Below are 23824 nucleotides of genomic sequence, written 5' to 3'. Positions count from 1 at the left end.
ATTCGAAGAGAGATGGGGGTACCCACTGATGTAGCATCGACGTCTACAAGCACAATTCCCTTGTCGACTAGAACATGATTGACGCCAAATAGATCATAATCCAAACACCCACCCGCAGAATGGCTAGGAGGAGTAGAGCTGCCCTATATGGAAGAGATAGTATGTGAGATAATAGACTGAAAAATGGCCGAAAATAACATTTTCAGGATGAACCCTAATATATACACAACTAACACAACATCATAATGAAGGAAATACAATCGGGTTCTAGAAACAAGCACTCGGTGTGAAGTGTGACATCGTTAACCGCAACATCACCGCGGCCAACGTCCAACACTGACAATGCTCGGAAAGATATAACTATGAGTCTATGATTTGAAGAAGAATAATGTGCCGACCAAAGAAATACAATTTACGCCGACTAAATCGAAACAACATAAATTGTCATTTAATTCTAGAAGTTAACAAATTCATGAGCGGTAATGCCAAACACAACGTAATCATATCAAATCATAGAGCTTACATCAGACCCAGCCTATAGAATAACAGCTCCCCTAACAAATTAGATCCTAACCCACAACTATAGAATAATGGATGAATGTTTTTAAGAGTTGGTTGTGCTCTAGGGATAGGTCCTCATTAGTAAAAAGCCCCAGAAACTGACTCCCGATACAAAACAAAACAAAACCAAACCAATGACGCAGTGATTGGGCGAAAAGAAGCAGAGACAGGAGGTTTAAAAGGTGGTCGTCGTCTCGGTTGGTTCTGGGTCGCTAGATCACCCAATAACCCAAATACAATCCCCAGATTCAAATCAATCCCAATCCCAATCCCAGCTCCACACCTCTCCTAAGTCCTACCCATCTCTTTATCTCCTGTAAGTAAATAATTTCCATTCCTTCTGGGTTTTTCTTGATTGCATTAAAATCCTTTTTCCGATCAATTTTATCTTCTCCCACAGGTTTTGTTTGTTTTCAATCTCCATCTTTCAAACTGAGTTTCTTCAAAATGGGAATCGGAAGCAGTAGCGCCGGTCGCCGGAGGCACCCTCAACCCCAAACCGGCGCCGGCTACCCTTACCCGTATCCAAACGATCCAATTCCCAATCCAGGTGGGCAGTTCCACCATTACCCCAATCCCAATCAACCCCAGTTGTACCAGTACTCCCCATTCTACCCACCGCCGCCGGGGAATTGGGGTCCGGGGCAGTACCCTTATGGTGCTCCTGCTCCGCCCCCAATGCCGGGGGCGCCATTTGTAGAGCACCAGAAGACTGTGACTATCAAGAATGATGTGAACATCAAGAAGGACTCTTTGAGAGTCGAGCCGGATGGGGAGAATGCTGGCAAGTTTGTTGTTGCTTTCACATTTGATGCCGCCGCAGCTGGAAGGTAGAGTTTGGATGTGGCGTTGTATATGTTGGTGTTTTGTTGATGTATGATCATATTGAGTTGAATTGGATTGGATTGTTTTGCATTGATCTTAGATGTGGGGTTAGGTAGTATTTATATGCCCTCTTTGAGTTTACGTCGAACTTTTCTAAAACATGTATGTTAGTCTAGCTCAAAGTGTGGGTAGAAGTTCTTGCTGAAATGTAGCTAGAATGTTTGTCTGGTAGGAGTAAGAATGATCTGTCTATCATCAAAGCGGGACAGCATTCCTAAACTTTTCTTTTGGTGTCATATACATACATATGGTGTTTTAAAATTCAGGATTCTGTTCTGCTTATTACCTGTTTTGGTTCTCTACAGCATTACAGTCATGTTTTTCACTAAAGAAGATGCAGACTTCAACTTGGTGGCGACAAAGGAGAGCTTGAATAAACCTGTTACAGTCCCTTTTGACAAAGGTCTTGGTCAGAAGTTCAGACAACCTTGTGGGACTGGGATCGATTTTTCAATGTTTGAGGAGCTAGGGTTGACAAAAGAGGATGAGATGGAAGTTTATCCTCTTGTGGTGAAGGCTGAAGCACACGTTGTGAGTGACGGTGATCGTGCATCAGATGGGAATTCCACTGGGAACTCTCAGATCACACAGGCAGTATTTGGAAAAAAGGATAATGGTGAGTACAAAGTCCGGGTGATGAAACAGATACTGTGGGTGAATAATATGAGGTACGAGCTGCAGGAGATCTATGGTATTGGGAATGCAGTTGAAGGTGAACAAAATGATAATGAAGCTGGAAAGGAATGTATAATTTGCTTGTCAGAACCTCGAGATACAACTGTGCTCCCTTGCCGGCACATGGTATGTGCTCATTTTACTTCTTTCCTTCTCTTCTATTCGTAGTTTGAATAAACTTACCGAATACCGACCCTCTTTCTTTCACTCTTTCAATAAGAGTTGTTACCAAGTTTCTACCATCTGATTATTGTGATGGAGAGCATATGAAGAGTACAAGCTAAAAAGAAAAAAAAAGTCTATTCTAGTCAGCGCTTAAGGGCTTCGGCCTTCAGGGTAGGGTGTTTCTTGAACATAACATTGTATATATGAAGCCAGACCGACAACATTACTGTATTACTAGGTGTATAGTAATCCCATGCGTACTTGCTCCTGTTATATTCCATTTATCCACTGTAAATGTTGTTCTTTGTAGAAAACAAATTGTGTTTCTTATGTGCAAACCCACTTTTTTAGTCAGTCCCTTGCATAGGGTGACCTACACCCTGCTTTTATGCTCTTTGATTGGTGTTTGATTTCACGAGCTGTATTCTGAAATTGTTTTTGGTTTATACTACTTTAATTTTGTCTAATGTCATTCAATTCTTTCTTTCGTGGCTGCAGTGCATGTGTAGTGGTTGTGCCAAAGTTCTGAGGTTCCAGACAAATAGATGCCCTGTTTGTAGGCAACCAGTTGAACGGCTATTGGAAATCAAGGTAAACAATGGAGCGGATGGTGCTTTAGGTTAGCATGCTATCGAATATCAACTATATGTTGTTAACACCATCTGAAAAAAAGAAAAAGAAAAAAAGAAAGATACATAAGAAAACATACAACACTCAACTTTCTTGCAAGGGTGGGGTCCTACGTATATTGCACAAGAGGAACCCTAGTACCACGGGTGTTGGAGAGTTGGTTATACTGTATTTTCTCAGAAAAGAATACAATGGTGAATACTTATTATGTTCTTTTTGGTTACATGAAGCCCTTGGTTTCCTTGTAATAGCTTTGCAAACTGTAGTTAAATTTGCTTGTTTTGGAGTGCTTGACAGAGTTGGCAAATTCCTTCCAATTGAGAGTTTTTTGTTGTCAGGAAACCTGTTGGGATATTAAGTTTAGGGAACACTGTTATTTACTTGCTAGTGTCTGTAGATGTTTACACACCTCTTGCTCTTGCTGACTTACTGGGGTTAATTTTGGCTTTGTCAAAATTTCTTGCATGTTTGTTAAACTGCGAGTATAAGTCCGTGCATGATAGAAGAACTAGCAATTGATCAGAACTCAAATAAGAGACACTAGTTTATCGTAACAGTGCATGTAATGCAAAATAATGGAAGTCTCGGTTATGTGGTTAACTGTTATATACCTGCCCCTCGACCGGAATGACCGGTAAGGCACCCAGGTGAGAAATCTGGTGTAGGAGTTGGTGTAGGGGCAAAGTAAGCGCCAAAGGTAAGATCAACCAAAGGTAAGGTGCAATAGTTATTTGAAATTTGTAATAATCCTACACAACACTCCTTCTAGCTGTCTAAAACGTTATCGTACGATGTTGTTCATACCAAGCTTTGTGGCCGATGAAAAGAGTGTTCATAAACCCTAGCTGAAGGCCTGAGGCTCTAATACAGACACTGTTCATAGTCAAATTTCTGGTGACCTCTGAGCTCTTGGAGTGTTTTGTTGTTATAAGTTTTATCGTCTTGTTTTTGATTTAAAATCAATTTGAAACGGCAGAGTAAAAGTATGTATCAGAATATTTTCGTATTCCATTTGAACCACTCCAATACATCTATAACCAAAATTAATGTTCCTGCTGTCGAACCGAATCAAGTATGTGTTGACTTTTAGGGGTGTAAATGAGCCGAGCCAAGCCGAACAATATGTTGTTCATGTTTGGCTTGTTTTTATTTGATCGAACTTGAGCCGAGTTAAAATTTAATTTTTGTGTTTCATGTTAAGCTTGCCTCGGCTTAAAAAAGCTCAAGCTGGGCTTGCGCTGACTTATTTTATTAGATGAAGTCGAACTCAAATTGAGCCGCCTTGAATTATATGAAATTAGAATTTTTAAATTTAGAAATTAAAATTTAATGTCATAACATCATACAATTTTTTTTATTTGTAATAAACTAAAAATAACAAATCAAACTCGTTATGAAATTTAAAGTCTCTAACTAATTAATCTAGAAAGAAGCTTTTCAGCTATTTCGAACTAATATTATTTCTTATATAAAAATTATGTTTTATATATACTATAAAAGTTAATAAGTTAAGCTTAATTAATAAATGAGATGAGCTGAGCTTTTAATAAGTCCGAGCTAGCTCACGAGTTAAACGAGTCGAACAAGTCGAATACTTATTGTTCAAGCTCGGCTCATTTTCAAGGTCGAGCATAATATTGAGTTTAAACTCGGCTCATTTAACTTTACGAGCTTGAGCTGAACATATTAAAAACAAGCCAAGTACGAGTCGAACACGAGCGGCTTGAGCCTACTTACAACCCTACTGACTTTCTCATATAGAAGTGTTTCAGCACTGTTATACCGTAATACATGCTTGTTAGGTTACCAAAATATAATATTAATATTGACTTCGTGGACTAATTTACTGTCTGTATATTTGGCCTTTTCTTTAAAGTCTAAAGTGTCTACCAGCGGATGCATGCAGTAGTGGTAATAGGCTGATGTGGCTTAAGTAAGGTCTCGAGTTCGAAACCTTGTGGATGCAACACCATGCGTTGGGAGAGTCAAACCCTCTACAGAGACCGTCAAACACTCGAAAAAGACGACTTGTAAAGGGGTACGACCCCGATATGCCAAATCCTGACAAACAAAGTTAAAAAAGTCTAAAGTTTCTCACAATGGCTTGCCCTTTCTTGTTAACAAGTTTGTTAGGTTTATCTTACCTGCACTTCGCCCTACGTATATACTCTGCTCCAAGAAAACTACCAAATTACATATATGTCTCTGCTTTCCTTAGATTTAGGCACTATATAATCTCACTGTTAAAGTTTTTCTAGTTAATCCTCCATCAGATTCAGCCTTTGTATTTGTCTTCTAGTTTAAGAAAACTAAATATTGTATCTTTTTTTTTGATACTTAAGAAATTGAATAAAACCTTAGTGTGATGCTATGTTGCACAAGTATCTAATTGTGATTTGTCATAAAAGGTAAAACATAGTAAAGGACGACATTGTGAATCTGTGATATTAATTCATGAGAAAGTGCTTATTTATTTTTCTTTATAAACTGCATTCTATCCTCTTACTATATATTTAGCTGTAAGCAAACCCAGAGCAAGACATACCTATAGTTAATTTATTTGTAGGAGATCACTGATCATGAAGATTGAAGTTGAACTCGTCTCTAGAGAGCTTATCAGACCGTCTTCTCCAACCCCTGACCACAAAAAGATATACCAACTCTCCTTTCTTGACCAGATATCACCTCCTGTCTATAATCCTTTTGTTATATCTTATTCATCATCCGAGTGTGATACAAAATTCGACATTGTTGATGTCTCTGTTAGAACACAGGTTCAGTAAGTAATTGAATCAACTTAATCAACCCACGATGTTGTATAAAATAGCCTTTGATTTATACTTCTAATTACAGCAGTAAATTGAGTTTTAAGAACCCAATTCCAATTCTATAAATACAGTAATATTATAACTATAAAATGAATTTGAAGAACACAATTTCAATTCTATGAATACAGTAATATCAATTTCAATTAAATTGAAATCAAAAAGATTGAAAACAAAGAAACTGACTTGTTGATTTTAATAGAGGCTTGCTTGTTGCAATCTCCTAAAACAGAAATTCACCCCTACACTTGTGCTTGTAGATCTTTGGATGTCTGTCTTGCAGGATACAACTATCGAATTCAATCGAAGCACTTCAATTGAATCCCTGGCAAATTCTACTTTGTGTTTCTTAGAATTATTGAGGAAAGAAGAGAGAGAGGAGAAAATTGATTAATTAACCATCTGCTTTGGTTTGTCATCCTTATATAGAAGATTGGTGATGCTTTGAAAAGGTATGACTATTCACTTTAGTTGAAACCCAGAAGTCGTGTCCTTTCATTCCAAAAGACACGTTTGTTTGGTTTGTTCCATCTCCACAATTCATTTTTACCCAGAAATTCTCCAATAATACCCCACATTTTCTATTCAAATCAGAAAATACCCCACATTTGAATAGAAAATAAGCTACATATTAATCGTCGTAACTTAACGTCATTTCAGAGAAAATAGAATCAATATGCGTCGGAAATGGTGTCTTTTGGACTTGAACCATTCCTAGTAATAACTTATCGGTATTACCTAGTGAAACAGTGAAATTTTTCATCTTGAACTGTTCACTATATGGTAGTAATACGAGACAACAAGTATCACACATATATCATCTTCACATTTCAAATTTATACGGTTGTGTTCATTTTGGTCTTGAACAAATCCCGACTTCATGAGAGCTTTAGAGAATTTAGCCATATCAATTCTCATGGATGCGACCCACATCACTCTCATATAGGTAATGCTAATTAAGAATAGTCCGTTCTATCCCACTTTAGAAAGTTATTAGCATTATTAAGAATAAATTAATATTCATCCCTTAATCGTCAACGGATTACACACATTATTACATCATAGGAATAGGCACATATGTGTCATGCTTTTGAATCTTCCTTAACCAGTTTGCCTATTGAACCTAGACCATGGGATCTCCAATGTTGCTAGGTGAGGTTTCCGCCAAGTAATGATTCATTGTATTGGCTTGAGACCCATTCCCCTCGATGTAAATACGACTTGCTCTTTAGGTAGGCCTTTGGTCAAAGGATCGGCTAAATTTTCCTTTGATTTGATGTAGTCCAATGCTATTACTCCATTGGAGAGCAATTGTCGTATTGTAGCATGTCTTCGCCTTATATGCCTAGATTTCCCATTGTATATTTTGTTTTTGGCTCTATGTAAGGCAGCCATATTATCACAATGAATACAAAGGGGTGTTAGAGGCTTAAGCCACAATGGAATATCTTCAACAAAATTTCTAAGCCATTCGGCTTCTTCGGCAGCTGTATCCATGGCAAAGAATTCTGATTTCATTGTAGATCGTGCTATACAAGTTTGTTTAGATGACTTCCATGACACGGCTCCTCCACTAAGTGTAAACACATAACCACTTGTGGACTTACTTTCTGTGCTACCCAAAATCCAATTTGCATCACTATATCCTTCCAAAACAGGAGGATATTTTGTATAATGTAGACCGTAGTCCATTGTATACTTTAAGTACCTTAGTACTCTTATCAAAGCATGCCAATGGTCTTTATTAGGATTGCTTGAATATCGACTTAATCGAGTTATAGAATAAGCCAAATCCGGTCTTGTACAATTCTTAATGTACATCAAGCTTCCTATTATTTGTGTGTATTCCAATTGAGACACACTTTCACCATTATTCTTTGCAAGCTTACATGTTGGATCAAATGGAGTCATCATCGTCTTATCATCATAGTGTCCAAATTTCTTTAGTACTTTCTCCACATAATGAGATTGAGTGAGTGTATAGCCATTACTATCTCTTTTAATTCTCACTCCAAGGATTAAATTTGCTAATCCCATATCTTTCATTTCAAATTTGGAACTAAGCATCTTCTTTGTGGAGTTGATAATGTCCTTGTTAGTTCCCATTATCAACATGTCATCCACGTATAAACATACAATGATGCAAGCATTTTTAGTTTGCTTGATATAAACACATTTATCACACTCGTTTATTTTGAATCCAGCAGACATCATTGTATAATCAAACTTCTCATGCCATTGTTTTAGGGATTGTTTAAGTCCATATAACGATTTAACGAGTTTATAGACTTTCTTCTCTTGCCCTTTAACAATGAAGCCTTCGGGTTGTTCCATATAGATTTCTTCCTCTAATTCTCCATTTAAGAATGTCGTCTTGACATCCATCTGGTGTATTTCAAGATCATATATAGCAGCAATTGCTATTAACATTCGAATGGAAGTAATTCGAGTGACCAGAGAATAGGTGTCAAAGAAATCAAGATCTTCTTTTTGTCGAAAACCTTTTGCGACTAGTCTTGCTTTATATTTATCTATGGAACCATCTGGTTTTAATTTCTTTTTGAATATCCATTTATAACCAATTGGTTTACATCCAGGTGGTAAATCAACCAATTTCCATGTATGGTTATTCATAATGGATTCCACTTCACTTTGGATTGCTTTCTTCCAATAAGGTGCTTCTGCAGATGCCATTGCAGCCTTATATGTTTGAGGTTCTTGTTCAGTAAGAGCCACAAAATCCGGACCAAAGTCTTTTGCAACTCTTGCTCTTTTGCTTCTTCTTGGTTCTAATTCTTGGTTTTGAACCTTTGACGTAGAAGCATTGTTATTATTTTTCTGTGTATTTGAATCTTCATGTACTCTTTTCTTTGGAGTACTTAATCTATCTTTGTATGGAAATATATCCTCAAAGAATTCAGCTTCATTGGACTCAAGAATCGTGTTCACATGCACTTCTTCATTTCCAAATTTGTGAACTAAAAATCTATTTGCTGCACTATTAATTGCATATCCAATATATACATAGTCTACTGTTTTAGGTCCAACTGTTTGCATTTTTAGAGGAGGAACTCTCACTTTTGCAAGACAACCCCACACTTTCATAATTTTATATGAAGGTGGCCTTCTTTTCCAGATTTCATATGGGGAATGATTATTCCTTTTAAGAGGAATTTTATTCAATATTGAGTTTGCATATAATAGAGCTTCACCTCATAAACTTTGTGGAGCACCTGAACTGTTCAACATAGATTTCATCATTTCTTTGAGAGTTCTATTCTTACGCTCAGCAACTCCATTTTGCATTGGAGTGTAGGGTGCTGTTGTTTGATGAATAATTCCATGTGTAGAACAAAATTCAGAGAATTCATTTGATATGTATTTTCCACCACGATCTGATCTCAGTATTTTTATCTTCTTGTCTAATTGATTTTCAACTTCAGCTTTATATATCTTAAACATACTTAAAGCTTCATCTTTACTTGTTATTAAATAGACATAGCAAAATTTGCTACAATCATCGATGAAAGTAATATAATAATTCTTTCCAGATCTACTTGGAGTTGATTGGAAGTCACAAAGATCACTATGAATCAGTCCAAGCACTTCATTGGATTTTTCAACAGATATGTAAGAGTGCCTTGCATATTTTGATTCAATACAGACTTCACATTTATGCTTATCAGCATTATTTCTGCTGTTTGATATACATTCTAACTTAGGCTTGCATTTTGGTAACAAACCCAAGTTTATCATCCTGTTTAGAGAACGATAATTCACATGACTTAATCTTTCATGCCATAAATCAATTGAATCAAGGAAGTAAATAGAAGCAGTGCTATTGCCTGCATTATTATTATTATTAATATCAGCAGTAGGAATTACATTGAGTTTGAACAACCCCTCAGAAAGATAACCTTTTCCTACATACATCCCACCCTTGGTGAGTACAAATTTATCAGATTCAAACACTAACTTAAAGCCTTTGTTGATAAGAAGAGAACCAGAAATTAGATTCTTTCTAATCTCAGGAACATGGAACACATTGGTGAGTGCAAGTTCTTTTCCGGAAGTGAGTTTCAGTATCACTTTTCCTTTTCTTTCAATTGCAGCAGTGCTAGAGTTTCCCATATAAAGGTTCTCTCCACCAGATCCTTGCACATATGTTGTAAACATGCTCCTTTTAGCACACACATGCCTTGATGCATCTGTGTCAATCCACCAATCATTGCTATTGGTCATCAAATTTACTTCAGATACCACAACAATAAATTGGTCTTCTGCCATGTTTGCCTGATTTTTATTTTCAGCAGGCTTGTCCTTCTTGTGGCGACAATCCATAGCTTTATGACCAGGCTTCCCGCACACCTAACATGCACCTTGAATTTTCTTTTTGAACATAACAGCTTTTGGGGCAGTAAGTGCTCTCTTGGCATTATCTTTTCCCTTCTTCTGATTGTGAGAAAACTTGGACCTAGAAGTATTGTCTTCAATCACATTGGCTTTTGCTTCCATTGAGAACTAATCAGATTTTTCATTCTTTCGATTCTCTTCCTCCACACGAAGCTTAAGAATCAATTGCTCAAGGTTCATCTCTTCAGATAGGTGCTTGAGATAAATCTTAAAATCCTTCCAAGAGGGAGGCAACTTTTCAATAATGGAAGCAACAAGAAAAGTCTCATTGAGTCCCATACCGTCAGCAACTAATTCATGAGCAGTAATCTGGAGTTCTTCCACTTGCTTCACCACAGACTTGGCATCACTCATCTTACAATTCAGAAATTTTCCAACAATAAATTTCTTGGCACTTGCAACTTCAGACTTGTATTTCTTATCCAAAGAATCCCACAGCTCTTTTGCAGTTTTGAATGTAGAATAAACATCATACAAAGAATCATCTAAAGCATTCAGGATGTAATTCTTACACATAAATTCGTTGTGCTCCCAAGCTTCAACAGCTTTCATAGTTGCATCAGGGATATCACCCTTTGCTGGCAATTCAGGAGCCTCAGATGTAATCACTTGTGCCAAGTTCAACGTTGTTAGATAAAACAACATCTTTTGCTGCCATCTTTTGAAATCCACACCTTTGAACACAAAAGGCTTCTCAATGTGGTTCTTAACACCAACAGCAGCAGGTTGATCCATTTTAACAAATATAATTTCTGTTTTAGATTGTTAGAACACAGGTTCAGTAAGTAATTGAATCAACTTATTCAATACACGATGTTGTATAAAATAACCTTTGATTTATACTTCTAATTACAACAGTAAATTGAGTTTTAAGAACCCAATTCCAATTCTATAAATACAGTAATATTACAACTATAAAATGAATTTGAAGAACACAATTTCAATTCTATGAATACAGTAATATCAATTTCAATTAAACTGAAATAAAAAAGATTGAAAACAAAGAAACTGACTTGTTGATTTTGATAGAGGCTTGCTTGTTGCAATCTCCTAAAACAGAAATTCACCCCTACACTTGTGATTGTAGATCTTTGGACGTCTGTCTTGCAGGATACGACTATCGAATTCAATCGAAGCACTTCAATTAAATTCCTGGCAAATTCTACTTTGTGTTTCTCAGAATTATTGAGGAAAGAAGAGAGAGGAGAAAATTGATTAATTAACCATCTGCTTTGGTTTGTCATCCTTATATAGAAGATTGGTGATGCTTTGAAAGGGTATAACTATTCACTTTAGTTGAAACCCAGAAGTCGTGTCCTTTCATTCCAAAAGACACGTTTGTTTAGTTTGTTCCATCTCCACAATTCATTTTACCCAGAAATTCTCCAACAGTCTCTAGTCGACTAAAGAAATCCCTCTCCGATGTATTGGTCCAGTTCTACCCACTCGCCGGACGAGCCAATGACACACCTTCATAGACTGCAACGACGAGGGCATACCCTTCTTGGAAACTCTAGTTAAGTACCAACTATCTGATGTTATCCAAAATCCAGTTCCTAGTTCACTCAACAAGCTAGTTCCATATCAGCTAGATGAAGTTGCTGATATAGCCCTTGGTGTCCAACTAAATGTATTTGAATGTGATGGAATTGCAGTTGGTGCTTCCATTTCTCATAAGATTGCAGATGCTTTGTCATTTTCCATGTTCATCAAAACTTGGGCCGGCACTTCTAGAAGAGATCATCATCACCAGATAGACGATCATCCAGTTGTGTCTCCACAGTTTGTATCAGCCACACTCTTCCCACCAAGGAACATATCCGGGTTTAATCCAAGTGTTGGGATCACAAAGGAGAATATCGTAACAAAGAGGTTTGTGTTTGATGCTTCCAAGATAGATTTTCTCAAATGAAAATATGGTCATAGTGAACATGAGCATGAGCTTGACCATAGCCTAGGAGGTAGCCAAAGATCGCCATCTCGTGTGGATGCTCTATCTGCTTTCATCTGGAGTCGCTATGTGGCTGCGACCAAAGTTGGGTATGAAGCACCTGCAAAGGTCGATGCCATTATTCATGCTGTGAACCTTAGGAATAGGATTGATCCCCCACTTCCAGAATGCTCATTCGGAAATCTCTATCGAATTTCCGTAACGGTTCCACGTCTGGATACAGGGGAGGAGTGTTATGGCCTTGTGAGGCAGGTAAGAGAGCAAATCAGTCATATTGACACAGAATATATAAAGAAATTGCAAGAAGGCAATGATCACTTGAGCTTTATCCAACAAAGCTCTGAGAATGTCAACAAGGGAGAGATGGTTACACTGAGCTTCACTAGCCTGTGCAGATTTCCTCTGTATGAAGCTGACTTTGGATGGGGAAAGCCTACTTGGGTCGGCTCGCCTGCCCTGAATTTCAATAATTTAGTTGTGTTTATGGACACTAAATCTGGGGGTGGAATAGAAGCATATTAACATGAAGAAAGAAGATTTGACTAAGATTGAAGCTGACAAAGAGTTCACTTCATTTGTTTCAAGCGAGATGAAGCAGTGACAAATGTCTGCCAGTCTCCCACTGCAGCCCTTGGTTGTCTTATGTAGTAATGATGATTGGATGCCATATATTGATGTTGCTAGAATCTCGAGATGTAAGATCTATCATATACTAAAATTATACTAAAGATCAATGTTGCTCAGATCTAGCATTGTGCATGATGAAAAAGAGTGTATCATGAAGCCTAGCTGAGACCAAGCAATTATAAAGACATTATGTTCAATATCAAATCTCTCGTTATTTCTAGCTCTTGGAGTTTTAAGTTTTGTTGTCTTGTTTTTAATTAAAAATAAAATAAAATAAACTACCAAAAGTATCTACCCAGCAACCCGACCGCCACTGGCCGATCGAGATCATATTTGCCTTTGAAACCAGCTTCAGTAAAAAGTGATTGTGTGATGAGTAGTTCTAGGCCAAGCTAGCCCTTTGAAGGTGTATCATATACCCATATTCCTAAATATGGGTGGAAGTTGTGTGCTAAGAAATTAGACCTCACCGGGGTCAACAAACTAAGATGTCACACATTCACATGACCACAACATCATCATCGCCGGACTCGGCATACTCATGCGGTCATTGTTCATGTGAGTGCTGATCACCTGGCCAACAGCCGTCCAATCTGACTGTTTAGCCACTGTTTGACCAGATCGGACGGCTGTTGAGCGTCACCTGGTGGTCAATAGCTGACCAAGTGATCAGTAGCGTTGTTCATGTGGTGTTTTTTTACCGTATTTCCGATGTGGGATTATATACGGGTCATCATCGAATACGGGTTGGAATACTCGCACGCTTAAAACACGCGGGGTCGACTCATGCTTAAACTCGAAACCTAAACTCAACTCTGAAGTCTGAACTGCGACTCTAGAACTGAAGAAACCCAAGTACCGTACTTTCTCACAATGTCTTCTTCAACTGACCACCCCTCTGTACCTGAAATCGAAACCCAACCTTCCCCAATCAACGGTCACGATTCCGCCCACCAACCCCCGCAGAACACGGAAACCCAGCTTCCCTTAGACGGCGCCGTTTCAGGAGACAAGCGGAAGCGTGAGGAGGAGGACGGCGGCGATAAGAAGAAGCAGCACCCTTTATGGAAGACCAGCCTCTGCTCCTTCTTCCGCCGCCAGGACGCGTCCTGCGGCCACGGCAGCGCGTGCCGGTACGCCCACAGTGAGGAGGAGCTCCGGCCCCGACCCGATAATAGTTGGGACCCGACGTCGGAGCGGGCTAAGAAGGCGGCGAAGAAGGTGGAGGAGGGGAGGGAATGTGACGCGGTTGATGAGGTCATGATGACGGAGGCGTTGGATGGTGAGGATGAGGATGGTGAGGGAGAGGGGTTCGGGTCGGATCTTAGTCTTAGTAAATGCTTGGTGCATTTGCCAAGGAACTGGAAGTCGGATAAGTTGAAGGAGTTCCTTAGTGAGCAGGCAAGTAGTTTTTGTTGTTTTTTACTTGCTTGTGTTTTACCTTTTGAATTATGAATTTTAACTAAGGACGTTTGGTATATGATAATGAATGGCAGGGTGTTCAATATAAATCGGTGAAGAAGAAGAAAGGCATGGCTTTGGGGTTTATCAGTTTCGAAAGTGCAGAACAACTAGAAACTGCTGTCAAGGTACAAAGCATAGAATATGTCAAATATATATATTTTTGTTATGATATGATCTTGTATTAGTATTTAGAGGGAGAAAAATGTGTTGTTAAAATCTGTATTTTTTTTTAATTACAGTGGTATTGAGAGTACAGAAAACTTCAGATATAAAAGAGTTCATAGATCGTAAATTCGTGTGTAGAATATCTTGTATACTTGGGAATATACAGTGTGAAGTAATAGAAATTATAGACCAAGGAAGTTGATAGAATTGGAATATTTGTATATCTGATAGTCATTAGGGACCAATTGATAGTTAACTATCACTTGAAAATCTCTGCCAGGTGTTGGATGGGATATCAATTGGAAACAACAACATAAAGGTTGCTGATGTCCTTCCGCGATCATTTGAAAAGAAAACTAAATCAGCATTGGGTTTACCATTGATTGGAGAGAATAGGGAAGAGTCTTTGGTGGAAAATGGGGTTGAGGAGGGTGATGTGATGAAGGGAAGAAGTGCCCGTACTGTGGTGACTCCCCTTGCTCATATGCCTTATGCTGATCAATTGGAGCAAAAGAAGAGCTCTGTTGCGCAGATTCTCAAAAAGCTTGTTAGTGCGCTTGTTTTTGTTCTCTGTTGCAATTTACTATTCATACTACCATTTTTGGAACTGACTTCTAAACTACTGTAACTTTTATCTTAGACCAGGAGTGCTCGCAAAGCTTGTCCTAATGGTGTTCCACTTCCAGAATGGATTTTAAAATCTAGGGAAATTGGTGATGTTCATACACTTGTACAATCCTATAATCTTAAGATGAATACTGGAACAAAGCTAGAATTATCTTGTATATTCACCATTCTGTTCATGATTTAAATGTTGATTAATGTAGGTGGTCTTCCCTGCGTTTTAGAGGGTATTCTAGCATCCCCAGTTGTAAATGGATACCGTAACAAGTGCGAGTTTTCAGTTGGACAGTCTCTACAGGGAAAAATAACAGTGGGGTTTATGCTTGGAAACTTTAGGTACGTGAATTTTTATTGAATTGTTTAGTTGTTCATCTTGGCTTTATTTTTACAGTTTTACTGAATGAACTCTTTACAGGGAGGGTGTTACAGCAGTTGAAGAACCACTAGACTGCCCAAATGTTTCAGCAATTTCTTGCAAATACGCTTCTATCTTTCAGGAATTTTTGCAACAATCAAGTTTACCAGTTTGGAATAGATTTAAGAATAGTGGTTTCTGGCGTCAACTGACGGTAAGTGCATCTGTACGATAAATATCATAACTACTTGTATTCCAAGTAGAGGAATGCATAATATACTGCTATACACCTTAAAAATGGTATTATCCTTTCAATCATTGAACATGTGGTGTTGTGATATGTCCTCTAAGGTAAGAGAAGGAAGATCAGGCGTGAACTCTGATGTTGAGAATTGCAAGCCTAGCATTTCAGAGGTCTTGCTTATGGTTCAGGTTAGTATATCTACAGGTGTCTTTTCTTTATTTTGCCGTCTGATGAGGACATCATGCCAACCCTTTCAAGGTTTATGAATGGAAGGGATGAAAAAATAGAGCAGCTGATCATTACCTTTCTTTATGGTTGATTAATTGATCTCAGGATTTTAATTAGCCGCTGATAAGAAGTTTGATCCAAAGAGTTTTTAGGCTTAGTGTTATTTCAAGAGTTTACTTGTGTCTTTTTGTTTCTGTTCAGTTTAGGAGTATTAAGTTTTTGTTTATTAGGTCTTTTATGTTTCAGTTTCTGAATTTCAAGAGTCCTAAAGAGTCTTAAAAGCTAGTTAGTGTCAGTTATAGAACTGAGTATAATAACTGTAAAAGCCAATGGGCTGATAGGCTATGTTGAAGAAGAATATCAGTGTTTACTGAATTTTCCTGTGATAGGATTAAGGTGAGAAACCTGGGAGAGATTCCCAAATTATAGTGTTTTGGGTGTGAAGCCTAGACTAAGGTGTGAAGCCTGGGAGTGAATCCTAAATCAGTGTGTGCTTAACCTACAGTTCTTAGAGCTTGTGATCTAGGTTCCTAAGCAGCTACTGTGCTGCATCACCGTCCCCCTTCTTTACAGTACTGGATTTAGTTGAAAATTGGAGAAAAGATATGATGATTAAGAAAAGGTTGACAATTTATGTAACTGAATCAAAGTTCATGTTTTTACCCTCATCTCTTTTTTTAGGTGTCAACTGCAGGATTTGATGATTCACTGGTAACCAGTGAGTTTGAGAGGCTAGCACTAGCCTTTTCTGCAGGCGCCGCTGAAAATTCTCCATCTTTACCTTTAACAGCTTTAGTGATTCAGGTACCAATTCCCTGTTTGTTATATACGTATTGTAACAGAAGTTGGTAACAACTTTACACATTGAATTATGCTTGATAATAGATTGGGTCACTTGGAAAGCCTATTTTAATAGAAATATTGGTCGCTCCACGTTATGAATTGCATCATCAATTAAAAGCGTGATCTTTGTATGATGACAGTTATTTTTTTCCTTTTTCAGGATCACCAAGGAATATCAAACGTAGCACCAGCTGATGCTCCATTACGCTCCTTATGTATTTCTGGAATCAAGAATGGTCCTGAAATGCTGTCTGCCAACAATATTGCAGAACCAAAGATTCATGACTGTATAAGCAATCTTCGTTTCTGTATATCACCAACTGCATTTTTCCAGGTGGGCAGCAGAATGCTGTTTCTTCTTGCTCGGCAGAAAAAATTAATCGTGCTTAGTAATTATTCCTATATTCAATTATATTGCAGGTTAATACCCTTGCTGCAGAGAAACTATACTCGCTTGCAGGGGATTGGGCTGAGTTGGGTCCCGATACCTTGCTATTTGATGTATGTTGTGGTACAGGAACAATTGGGCTGACTTTAGCACATCGTGTTGGTATGGTAATACTCAGGATCCTTGCCTTCTGTATATATTTTTTTTTTAGTTTTCTCTGTGATTGTTAAAACACACTATCACTTTATTTCTGTGCAGGTTGTTGGCATCGAAATGAATGCTTCTGCAGTTTTAGATGCTCAGAGGAATGCTGAAATTAATGGCATAAAGAACTGTAGATTTGTGTGTTCAAAGGTGGGAATAGGGGTTGCCACTTATTTCAATTTATTAATATTATATATATATATATTACAATATAGTTATGCCTGATAAATGAACAAATGCATTGTACAGTGGTGCAATCGAGATATGAAATTCACTCTTCCCCAGTGAACTCAGTTTTTCTGTTGTATTTTGTTGTTGTTTTTTTTTTTTTTTAAATTTCTAATTGGTCTATTTGGGTTGTTGTCATCCATCATGCAACAGGCAGAGGATGTGATGCGGTCTTTATTGGAAGAGTACCTTACTGTACCTGATAAACAAGTTAATGTCATTGAAGGTAGTGACAAAGCTGTAGTTATTGATGAAAAGAAAATAGTAGCCACTGATGAAGAAAAGGCAATAATGAAGGATGATAAACCCAACCCGGAAGACAGTTCAAGCCATGAGCTGGAAAATGGTAATAGTGCATGTGATGGTTTAGAAAATGCCATGCAAGAACATCAGAAAAGTTGCAGTTCTGAAAACAAAAAAAGTCCAGGTCGGTGTTTCAAGAATATTGTAGCTATTGTTGATCCTCCACGAAACGGACTTCATCCCACAGTAAGTCGCACTTGAATCCATTCATCATATCTGCTTAGTTTTTCTTCCCAGTGGTTTTCATCTCAGTCATTTTGGTGTGCAACATAGCTTGGGAATCTCATGTTTCCCACAGGGTTCATCGCAATTTCTTGGTTGGGTGATCTATTCATTCTTGAAAAAATGTAATTATAACAAGCATGTGGATGTAAATAAGATACTCGTTGTCCATTATCCAATTATCAACAGTATCCTAAATTGACATACATGTTCTTTTACACATTGTCCTTACGACCGGTGCAAAACGATACTGGCTACAACATAAGCTCATAACTATCTCTTATGTCTTTAATGGCTTTTATATTTTGTTGCCAAGATACATTCTGGATCTAGTTTGAAAGGCAAAATACTGAATCTGATTATTGTTTATTAATATGTAGGTGATCAAAGCTCTGAGAACTCATTCCGGATTACGGAGGCTTGTGTAAGTACTCATGCTTTTCCCCTTTGGTTAGATGTTTTATTTATTAACGAGAATTTAACTTTCTTGCTTTCTCCGTGTAGCTACATCTCCTGTAATCCTGAAACTTTAGTGGCAAATGCCATCGAGCTTTGCACACCTTCCCCTGATAAAATTGAAAAGAACAAGAACAACCGAGCATGGAGGAACATGAGCAGTGCTGGTCTGGCACGGCACCGAGCAAAGTCTATGCCCGCTTCAGAGCCTTTCTGGCCTGTAAAAGCGATGGCGGTTGACCTTTTTCCACATACAGTACACTGCGAACTGGTAATGCTGCTTGAGAGGTAGGTGGACTCCAGTGAACCTAGGAAATGTTGTACCATGCTTGTAGCTGATTAGTCCACTGATCCAAGTGAACTCAGCAGATAATTTATTTTTTGTTTACCAACAGAATTTTGGCAGTAAATTAAATTCACCATCTACAATAATTAGTTAATTACTATTAATTTTAAATGAGATTTACCATTTCTGTGTTTCTGTTTTTTTTTGCTGTATTTCAATTTTTAAACATATTAAATGTTCTATTCTGTTTGAGAAGAAAACATATTAAATGTTATCAACAGCTCTGTTTTCTAGCCAAAGTGGGGTTTTTTCTTTTATAATTTGTCTAGTCAAAAAAGAAAGCCTACAATAAAACTAAGGAGTCTAAGGTGATGCATCAATAAGACAAACTCCCAATGCTACTGGGCAGCCATGCTACTGTTGTGATATTCTTTTCATCTAGAAAAGACTTGCTGAAGTCAATGGTAGATGTGTAAACTTTATCATGAACTTGCCACACGGGGAAAACTGGTTGGAGGATCATGGTAGCTGCAGCAGGTCAAACGTTATATTACAACCAAGCAACGACGTGAAGTGGGTTACTTTCATCATCTCCCTCTTCCTGCATCTCGACTGGAAACTAGACGGTTCTGATGTCGTAATATGAAGGGTTTTATTTTCATCTTCATCTCTCTGTTCCTCCTTCCAGCCTTGAACTCCTCCATTGCAGCTGATACCATTTCTCCATCACAATCCATCACCGGCTCGAATACCTTGGTTTCTTTCAACCAAAGATTTGTACTAGGACTCTTCTCCCCTTCCAATTCTGCAGCATGGTATTTAGGACTGGTACAAGAAGTTTCCAGATGTTGTTTGGGTTGCAAACAGAGAAAAGCCACTTCCAGATGTAAATGGAGCCTTGACATTATTAGAAAATGGCAGTCTTATTCTTTCAGACCAAAAGAACAACACGGTTTGGTCCTCAAATACTTCCAGAGTTGCTGAGAACCCAATTGCGCAGCTCTTGGTGACTGGAAATCTTGTTGTTAGAGACCAGGCGCCTTTGACAGCAACAGCAGACTCCGAAAGTTATGTGTATCAAAGTTTTGATTACCCATCAGACACGCTTTTACCAGATATTAGGTGGGGTGGGATTTTAGGACTGGCCAAAACCATTTCTTGACTAGTTGGAAAAATGCAACTGATCCGTCCCCTGGAGAATATACTAATAGGATTGATAACCCTGAGTTGCCTCAGCTTGTTGTTGCTCAAGGATCAAAGAAAGTTGTTAGGACAGGACCTTGGAATGGTCTTCGATTTACAGGTACTACTGGTTCGGTTGCTCAAAGCAAACCATTTCTGGTACCAATCTTTGTGTACAATACCAATGAGTTGTATTACAAATCTGAGGTTACTGATGATTCTATTCTGACAAGAGTGACACTGACTGAGTTGGGTTTAGCTCAGCGGCTGGTGATGAATGAAGGGAACAGCAAATGGGGTGTTATGTACACTCTGCAGAACAATCAGTGTGATGATTATGGTGAGTGTGGGGCAAATGGCATTTGCAAGATATACAAATCACCGATTTGTGAATGCTTGCAGGGGTTTGTTCCCAAATCTCCAAACGAATGGGAGTTTCTTAACTGGACAAGCGGGTGCACGAGGAGGACACCATTGCATTGTCAGAAAGGGGAAGGGTTTGTGAAGATTAATAATGTGAAACTGCCAGAGTAGTTGGATTTTCGGGTGGACAAAAACTTGCTTAACAAGGAGGAATGTGAGGCAGAGTGTTTGAGGATCTGTTCCTGTATGGCTTATGCTAATTCAGACATTACCAGTGGAGACAAAGCATGTCTAATGTGGTTTGGCAAGCTGATTGATATGCGGGAGATCGTTGAAGATGGTGAACGGATATATATTCGGATGCCAGCTTCCTAACTAGGTAAGTGGCCTAGTTTGCTCTAGTATTACTTGGCTCTCAATTTATTGAAGTCAGGATCTCTAATCAATTAGCTATTCAAAGTACAGCAGGAACATCTAGGCGTCTAGCAGCTGGGTTCTGCCATCTCTTCATATATTTAGCGTCATGCTTTCAAAATTCAAATTGTTTGTTGCAAGGTTCAAATTTAATAGGTCAGAGAAAAAAATAGTTTCATGGTTCATTTTAGGCATGCCTAAATGCTTGAAGAGAGAAATAGAAATTGCGGAAACATTCCAGGTGAATGTAAAAAATTGGAATGTCTATGATTCAATTTCTAAGACTGTGTATTACAAGGTGGTACCAGCAAGAAACATAGAAGAGTACTGCTCATCTCAGTCATATCATCAGCAGGTTTTGTTATGCTGGTATATGTATCTGAAGAAGAAACAAAAGGAAACGGGTAAGCTTGCATATGTTCTTGCTGAATGAGTTTGAGGAAATTATATATGCCAGTGACAAAGAGTTTTGTTTGTATGTGTACCTTTGTTGTCAAACACTTAAAATATGTTTGAAACATGAAAATTGGATAATTGATAACTGAAAATTACTCTTCATACAGGCTCAAGAACCAGTGAGTAAGACTTGGAGTTGCCACTGTTTGATTATGGTACAATTGCAATTGCTACTAATGACTTCTCCGGGACAAAGGTTTTGGTTCGGTTAACAAGGTAACATGTTGATAGTTGATATATTATGATCATCTATAAGCTATTCCAGCTAATATGTTGATACTAATTTGCAGGCCAAGTTAACTCAAGAAGAGTTTGTAGCAATAAAGAGACTCTAGAGAGATTTTGGGCAAGGTCTTGAAGAGTTTAAGAATGAAGTTACTATGATAGCCAATCTTCAACACTGGAACCTTGTTAAACTTCTGGGATGCTGGATTGAAGGAGAAGAAAGGATGCTGATATATGAGTACATGCCAAACAAAAGCTTGGACTGCTTTATTTTTGGTAATCCTTCCCTTTAATATTTATGCAATCAGAAGATATACTCTTCTTATATTACGGAGGAGGAAAACATGATTAAAATTCACGTCATACATAAAAAGTGCAGATGAAAACAAGAAGTTGTTGCTGAACTGGCAAAAGCGGCGCGACATATTAATTGGAATTGCTAGATGGCTTCTTTACCTACATGAAGACTCCAGGCTAAGAATCATTCATAGGGACCTTAAGAGTAGCAACATCTTACTCGATGATGAGCTGAACCCTAAAATATCTGACTTTGGTATAGCAAGGATTTTTGGACGCAATCAGACTGAAGCTTAAACCAAACGGGTCATTGGGACATAGTGAGTTGTTATCATTCTAGTACAAGCATAGAAAATGAATCATGTTCCTTTTCCCATTATGATCAGCAAACGTACTTGAACTGTGATTGTCAACTTGCAGTGGATATATGTCCCCAGAGTATGCAATTGCTGGGAAGTTTTCAGTGAAATCTGATGTCTTCAGTTTTGGAGTGCTTTTGTTAGAGATAGGAAGTGGCACAAAGAACAGAAGGTTTCATCATCCTGATCACCATCACAATCTTTTAGGACATGAAAGTATCAGTTATTTTTTGCCAAAAAAAGAAGTATCAGTTATTTGGTTGGATAACTTTCAGCATTTGGTGTCTCTAATCTCTAAACTTGCATATGGAACCCCAAATAGAACGTCCTAGGACCTTATTCGAGATGCTCCTAGGGACTCAAATCACAAGTGAAGAACATAAAAGTTGGATATGTCACAGTTTTTGTATTTTTTTTTCGCTTTTTTTTCTATGTATTTTAACACTGCTGCTCTCATTTTAACTTTTACAAGGTGAATATCTCTCTAACGGTCTAACCATTACATCTTTCTGGTTTCTTGCCACAATAAAGCTGTATTAATTTTGCCAGTTAACAATTGGTTTGTTATTTCTCCAGGCATGCTTACTGTGGAAACAAAACAAGGTTTTGGAGCTAGTAGATAAATGCTTGGAAAATTCATACGTTGAGTTTGAATTGCTAAGATGCATTCAAGTCGGTCTATTGTGTGTTCAAAAGCTGCATGAAGACAGGCCAGCAATGTCATCTGTGGTTCTCATGTTAAGCAATGAGGGAGCAGCTTTGCCTCAGCCAAAGGAGCCTGTATTCTTTATAGAAAGAGATTCTATGGACTTTGATAGCTCAGTAGACCAAGGATTAAGCAACACAGGAACCACAATTACCATTACCACAGTGGAAGCTAGATAAACAACTACCATATACAGATAGAGCTCAAGAATTTTGAATGCTTTATAATGGGAACATTATCATGGGATTTTATACCCTTTGGAAAATACTCAAAATAGAGATTGACAGCACCAACTTCAATTTATATTTCTTTGGAGTTTGGTTACTTGCTCTGTTGCTCATATGATATGCAAATCATTGTAATTAGTTCCTTTCTAATGGTGGCTATACTTGTGGTTATAACTTATAGACAGTTCATGAGCTCATTCTGCTTTTCCGTATGGTTCTTTTTCTCTCTTTTGCTTTCTCTTCTTTTAAATTCATGGTCTGACAGGTAACCATTTCTGATATAAAATCTCTTTGTGAAACATGCACACTTTATTCACAATAATTTAGCAAATCCTTACAGATGATTTCTATTAGGCCAGGAATTAAGATTATGTTATATAATGGAAGGGTGAAGTGGAGTCTCTCTTTTTCTTCTCTATTATCATTTTTCTTTCTGTTCTAGCAGCCATTTAAGACTTATAACACACATGGCACTCTGTGGGTTTCATCTTCCAACATTTTCATGATCTCTGCATACTTGATCAATCCTTTTCTATTCCCACTATGAGATCTGATGATCCTCTTTATAAAGACAACAACTATCCCACTTCCTTGGAGGCAAAGTCATCCACCTACTTAAATGATGAGAAGATTAGAAGCACCACCATGAGAGGTGCCAACAGTGCTCTATTTGGATCATAATGACAATTTGTTTCGATTAATTTCATAAGACTCGATATTTAGAAAGAATTGTTGGGTGTAACACATAAGTGAACACTTATTTGAATCGTGTTGCACAAGGATAAGCGTGGTCCGTGGATCACCAATGTACCGATATTATCCCAACTTATCCACTTTTAAGATGTTGGGTTTT

General features: G+C 37.9%; 6 protein-coding genes across 7 annotated transcripts; 5 read left to right on the top strand and 1 right to left on the bottom strand.

Moving 5' to 3' along the window:
- Positions 1–697: 697 nt before the first annotated feature.
- Positions 698–3329, top strand: LOC126788119 (probable E3 ubiquitin-protein ligase LUL2). Of its 2 annotated transcripts, XM_050514084.1 has the most exons (4): positions 698–877; positions 962–1391; positions 1752–2247; positions 2785–3329. In XM_050514084.1, the coding sequence occupies exons 2-4, from the start codon at positions 1009–1011 to the stop codon at positions 2908–2910; spliced, it is 1005 nt and encodes a 334-aa protein (XP_050370041.1). In that variant the 5' UTR covers positions 698–877; positions 962–1008; the 3' UTR covers positions 2911–3329. The 2 variants fall into 2 exon arrangements, with proteins under 2 accessions (XP_050370041.1, XP_050370042.1); XM_050514085.1 differs by lacking the exon at positions 698–877 and having other exon boundaries at positions 905–1391.
- Positions 3330–10262: 6933 nt separating this feature from the next.
- On the bottom strand, positions 10263–10889 carry LOC126787335 (uncharacterized). The gene has a single exon (XM_050513239.1). The coding sequence runs from the start codon at positions 10887–10889 to the stop codon at positions 10263–10265; it is 627 nt and encodes a 208-aa protein (XP_050369196.1).
- A 687-nt stretch (positions 10890–11576) lies between these two features.
- Positions 11577–12627, top strand: LOC126787333 (stemmadenine O-acetyltransferase-like). The gene is made up of 3 exons (XM_050513237.1): positions 11577–11589; positions 11708–12026; positions 12108–12627. The coding sequence occupies exons 1-3, from the start codon at positions 11577–11579 to the stop codon at positions 12625–12627; spliced, it is 852 nt and encodes a 283-aa protein (XP_050369194.1).
- Positions 12628–13560: 933 nt separating this feature from the next.
- Positions 13561–18933, top strand: LOC126788112 (zinc finger CCCH domain-containing protein 24). Its single transcript, XM_050514076.1, has 14 exons — positions 13561–14133; positions 14229–14321; positions 14642–14908; positions 15002–15074; positions 15189–15321; positions 15401–15554; positions 15692–15772; positions 16494–16616; positions 16816–16989; positions 17076–17210; positions 17302–17397; positions 17629–17964; positions 18381–18424; positions 18505–18933. Exons 1-14 carry the CDS (start codon positions 13606–13608, stop codon positions 18746–18748), a joined length of 2481 nt encoding a protein of 826 aa, XP_050370033.1. The 5' UTR covers positions 13561–13605; the 3' UTR covers positions 18749–18933.
- A 365-nt stretch (positions 18934–19298) lies between these two features.
- On the top strand, positions 19299–22595 carry LOC126788118 (S-locus-specific glycoprotein S13-like). Its single transcript, XM_050514083.1, is given in 8 exon segments — positions 19299–19566; positions 19568–19860; positions 19863–20666; positions 21000–21105; positions 21265–21373; positions 21448–21658; positions 21762–21999; positions 22100–22595. Coding segments are annotated over 3 exon segments (1071 nt in total). The 5' UTR covers positions 19299–19384; the 3' UTR covers positions 20459–20666; positions 21000–21105; positions 21265–21373; positions 21448–21658; positions 21762–21999; positions 22100–22595.
- LOC126787332 (G-type lectin S-receptor-like serine/threonine-protein kinase SD1-1) lies at positions 20534–22923 on the top strand. The gene is made up of 6 exons (XM_050513236.1): positions 20534–20627; positions 21265–21276; positions 21596–21658; positions 21762–21935; positions 22117–22283; positions 22615–22923. The coding sequence occupies exons 1-6, from the start codon at positions 20534–20536 to the stop codon at positions 22921–22923; spliced, it is 819 nt and encodes a 272-aa protein (XP_050369193.1).
- Positions 22924–23824: the final 901 nt, after the last annotated feature.

Source organism: Argentina anserina, chromosome 3 (genome assembly GCF_933775445.1).
Source record: "Argentina anserina chromosome 3, drPotAnse1.1, whole genome shotgun sequence".
Classification (NCBI taxonomy): domain Eukaryota; kingdom Viridiplantae; phylum Streptophyta; class Magnoliopsida; order Rosales; family Rosaceae; genus Argentina; species Argentina anserina.
Note: the sequence above shows the minus strand (reverse complement) of the source record. Positions and strands in the feature narration are given on the sequence as shown.

Excerpts from the sequence above, each read along its gene's own strand:
- LOC126787335 (XM_050513239.1), bottom strand. The coding sequence starts at position 10,889 with ATGGATCAACCTGCTGCTGTTGGTGTTAAGAACCACATTGAGAAGCCT.
- LOC126788119 (XM_050514084.1), top strand. The coding sequence starts at position 1,009 with ATGGGAATCGGAAGCAGTAGCGCCGGTCGCCGGAGGCACCCTCAACCC. Across the intron at positions 1,392-1,751 it reads GATGCCGCCGCAGCTGGAAG|CATTACAGTCATGTTTTTCA; the intron begins GTAGAGTTTGGA and ends GGTTCTCTACAG. Across the intron at positions 2,248-2,784 it reads TGCTCCCTTGCCGGCACATG|TGCATGTGTAGTGGTTGTGC; the intron begins GTATGTGCTCAT and ends TCGTGGCTGCAG.
- LOC126787333 (XM_050513237.1), top strand. Across the intron at positions 12,027-12,107 it reads GAGAATATCGTAACAAAGAG|CCTAGGAGGTAGCCAAAGAT; the intron begins GTTTGTGTTTGA and ends GCTTGACCATAG.
- LOC126787332 (XM_050513236.1), top strand. The coding sequence starts at position 20,534 with ATGGCTTATGCTAATTCAGACATTACCAGTGGAGACAAAGCATGTCTA. Across the intron at positions 21,659-21,761 it reads CTTGGACTGCTTTATTTTTG|ATGAAAACAAGAAGTTGTTG; the intron begins GTAATCCTTCCC and ends TAAAAAGTGCAG. Across the intron at positions 21,936-22,116 it reads CCCTAAAATATCTGACTTTG|AGTATGCAATTGCTGGGAAG; the intron begins GTATAGCAAGGA and ends ATATGTCCCCAG.
- LOC126788112 (XM_050514076.1), top strand. The coding sequence starts at position 13,606 with ATGTCTTCTTCAACTGACCACCCCTCTGTACCTGAAATCGAAACCCAA. Across the intron at positions 15,322-15,400 it reads TTTATGCTTGGAAACTTTAG|GGAGGGTGTTACAGCAGTTG; the intron begins GTACGTGAATTT and ends AACTCTTTACAG. Across the intron at positions 16,617-16,815 it reads TAACAGCTTTAGTGATTCAG|GATCACCAAGGAATATCAAA; the intron begins GTACCAATTCCC and ends TTCCTTTTTCAG.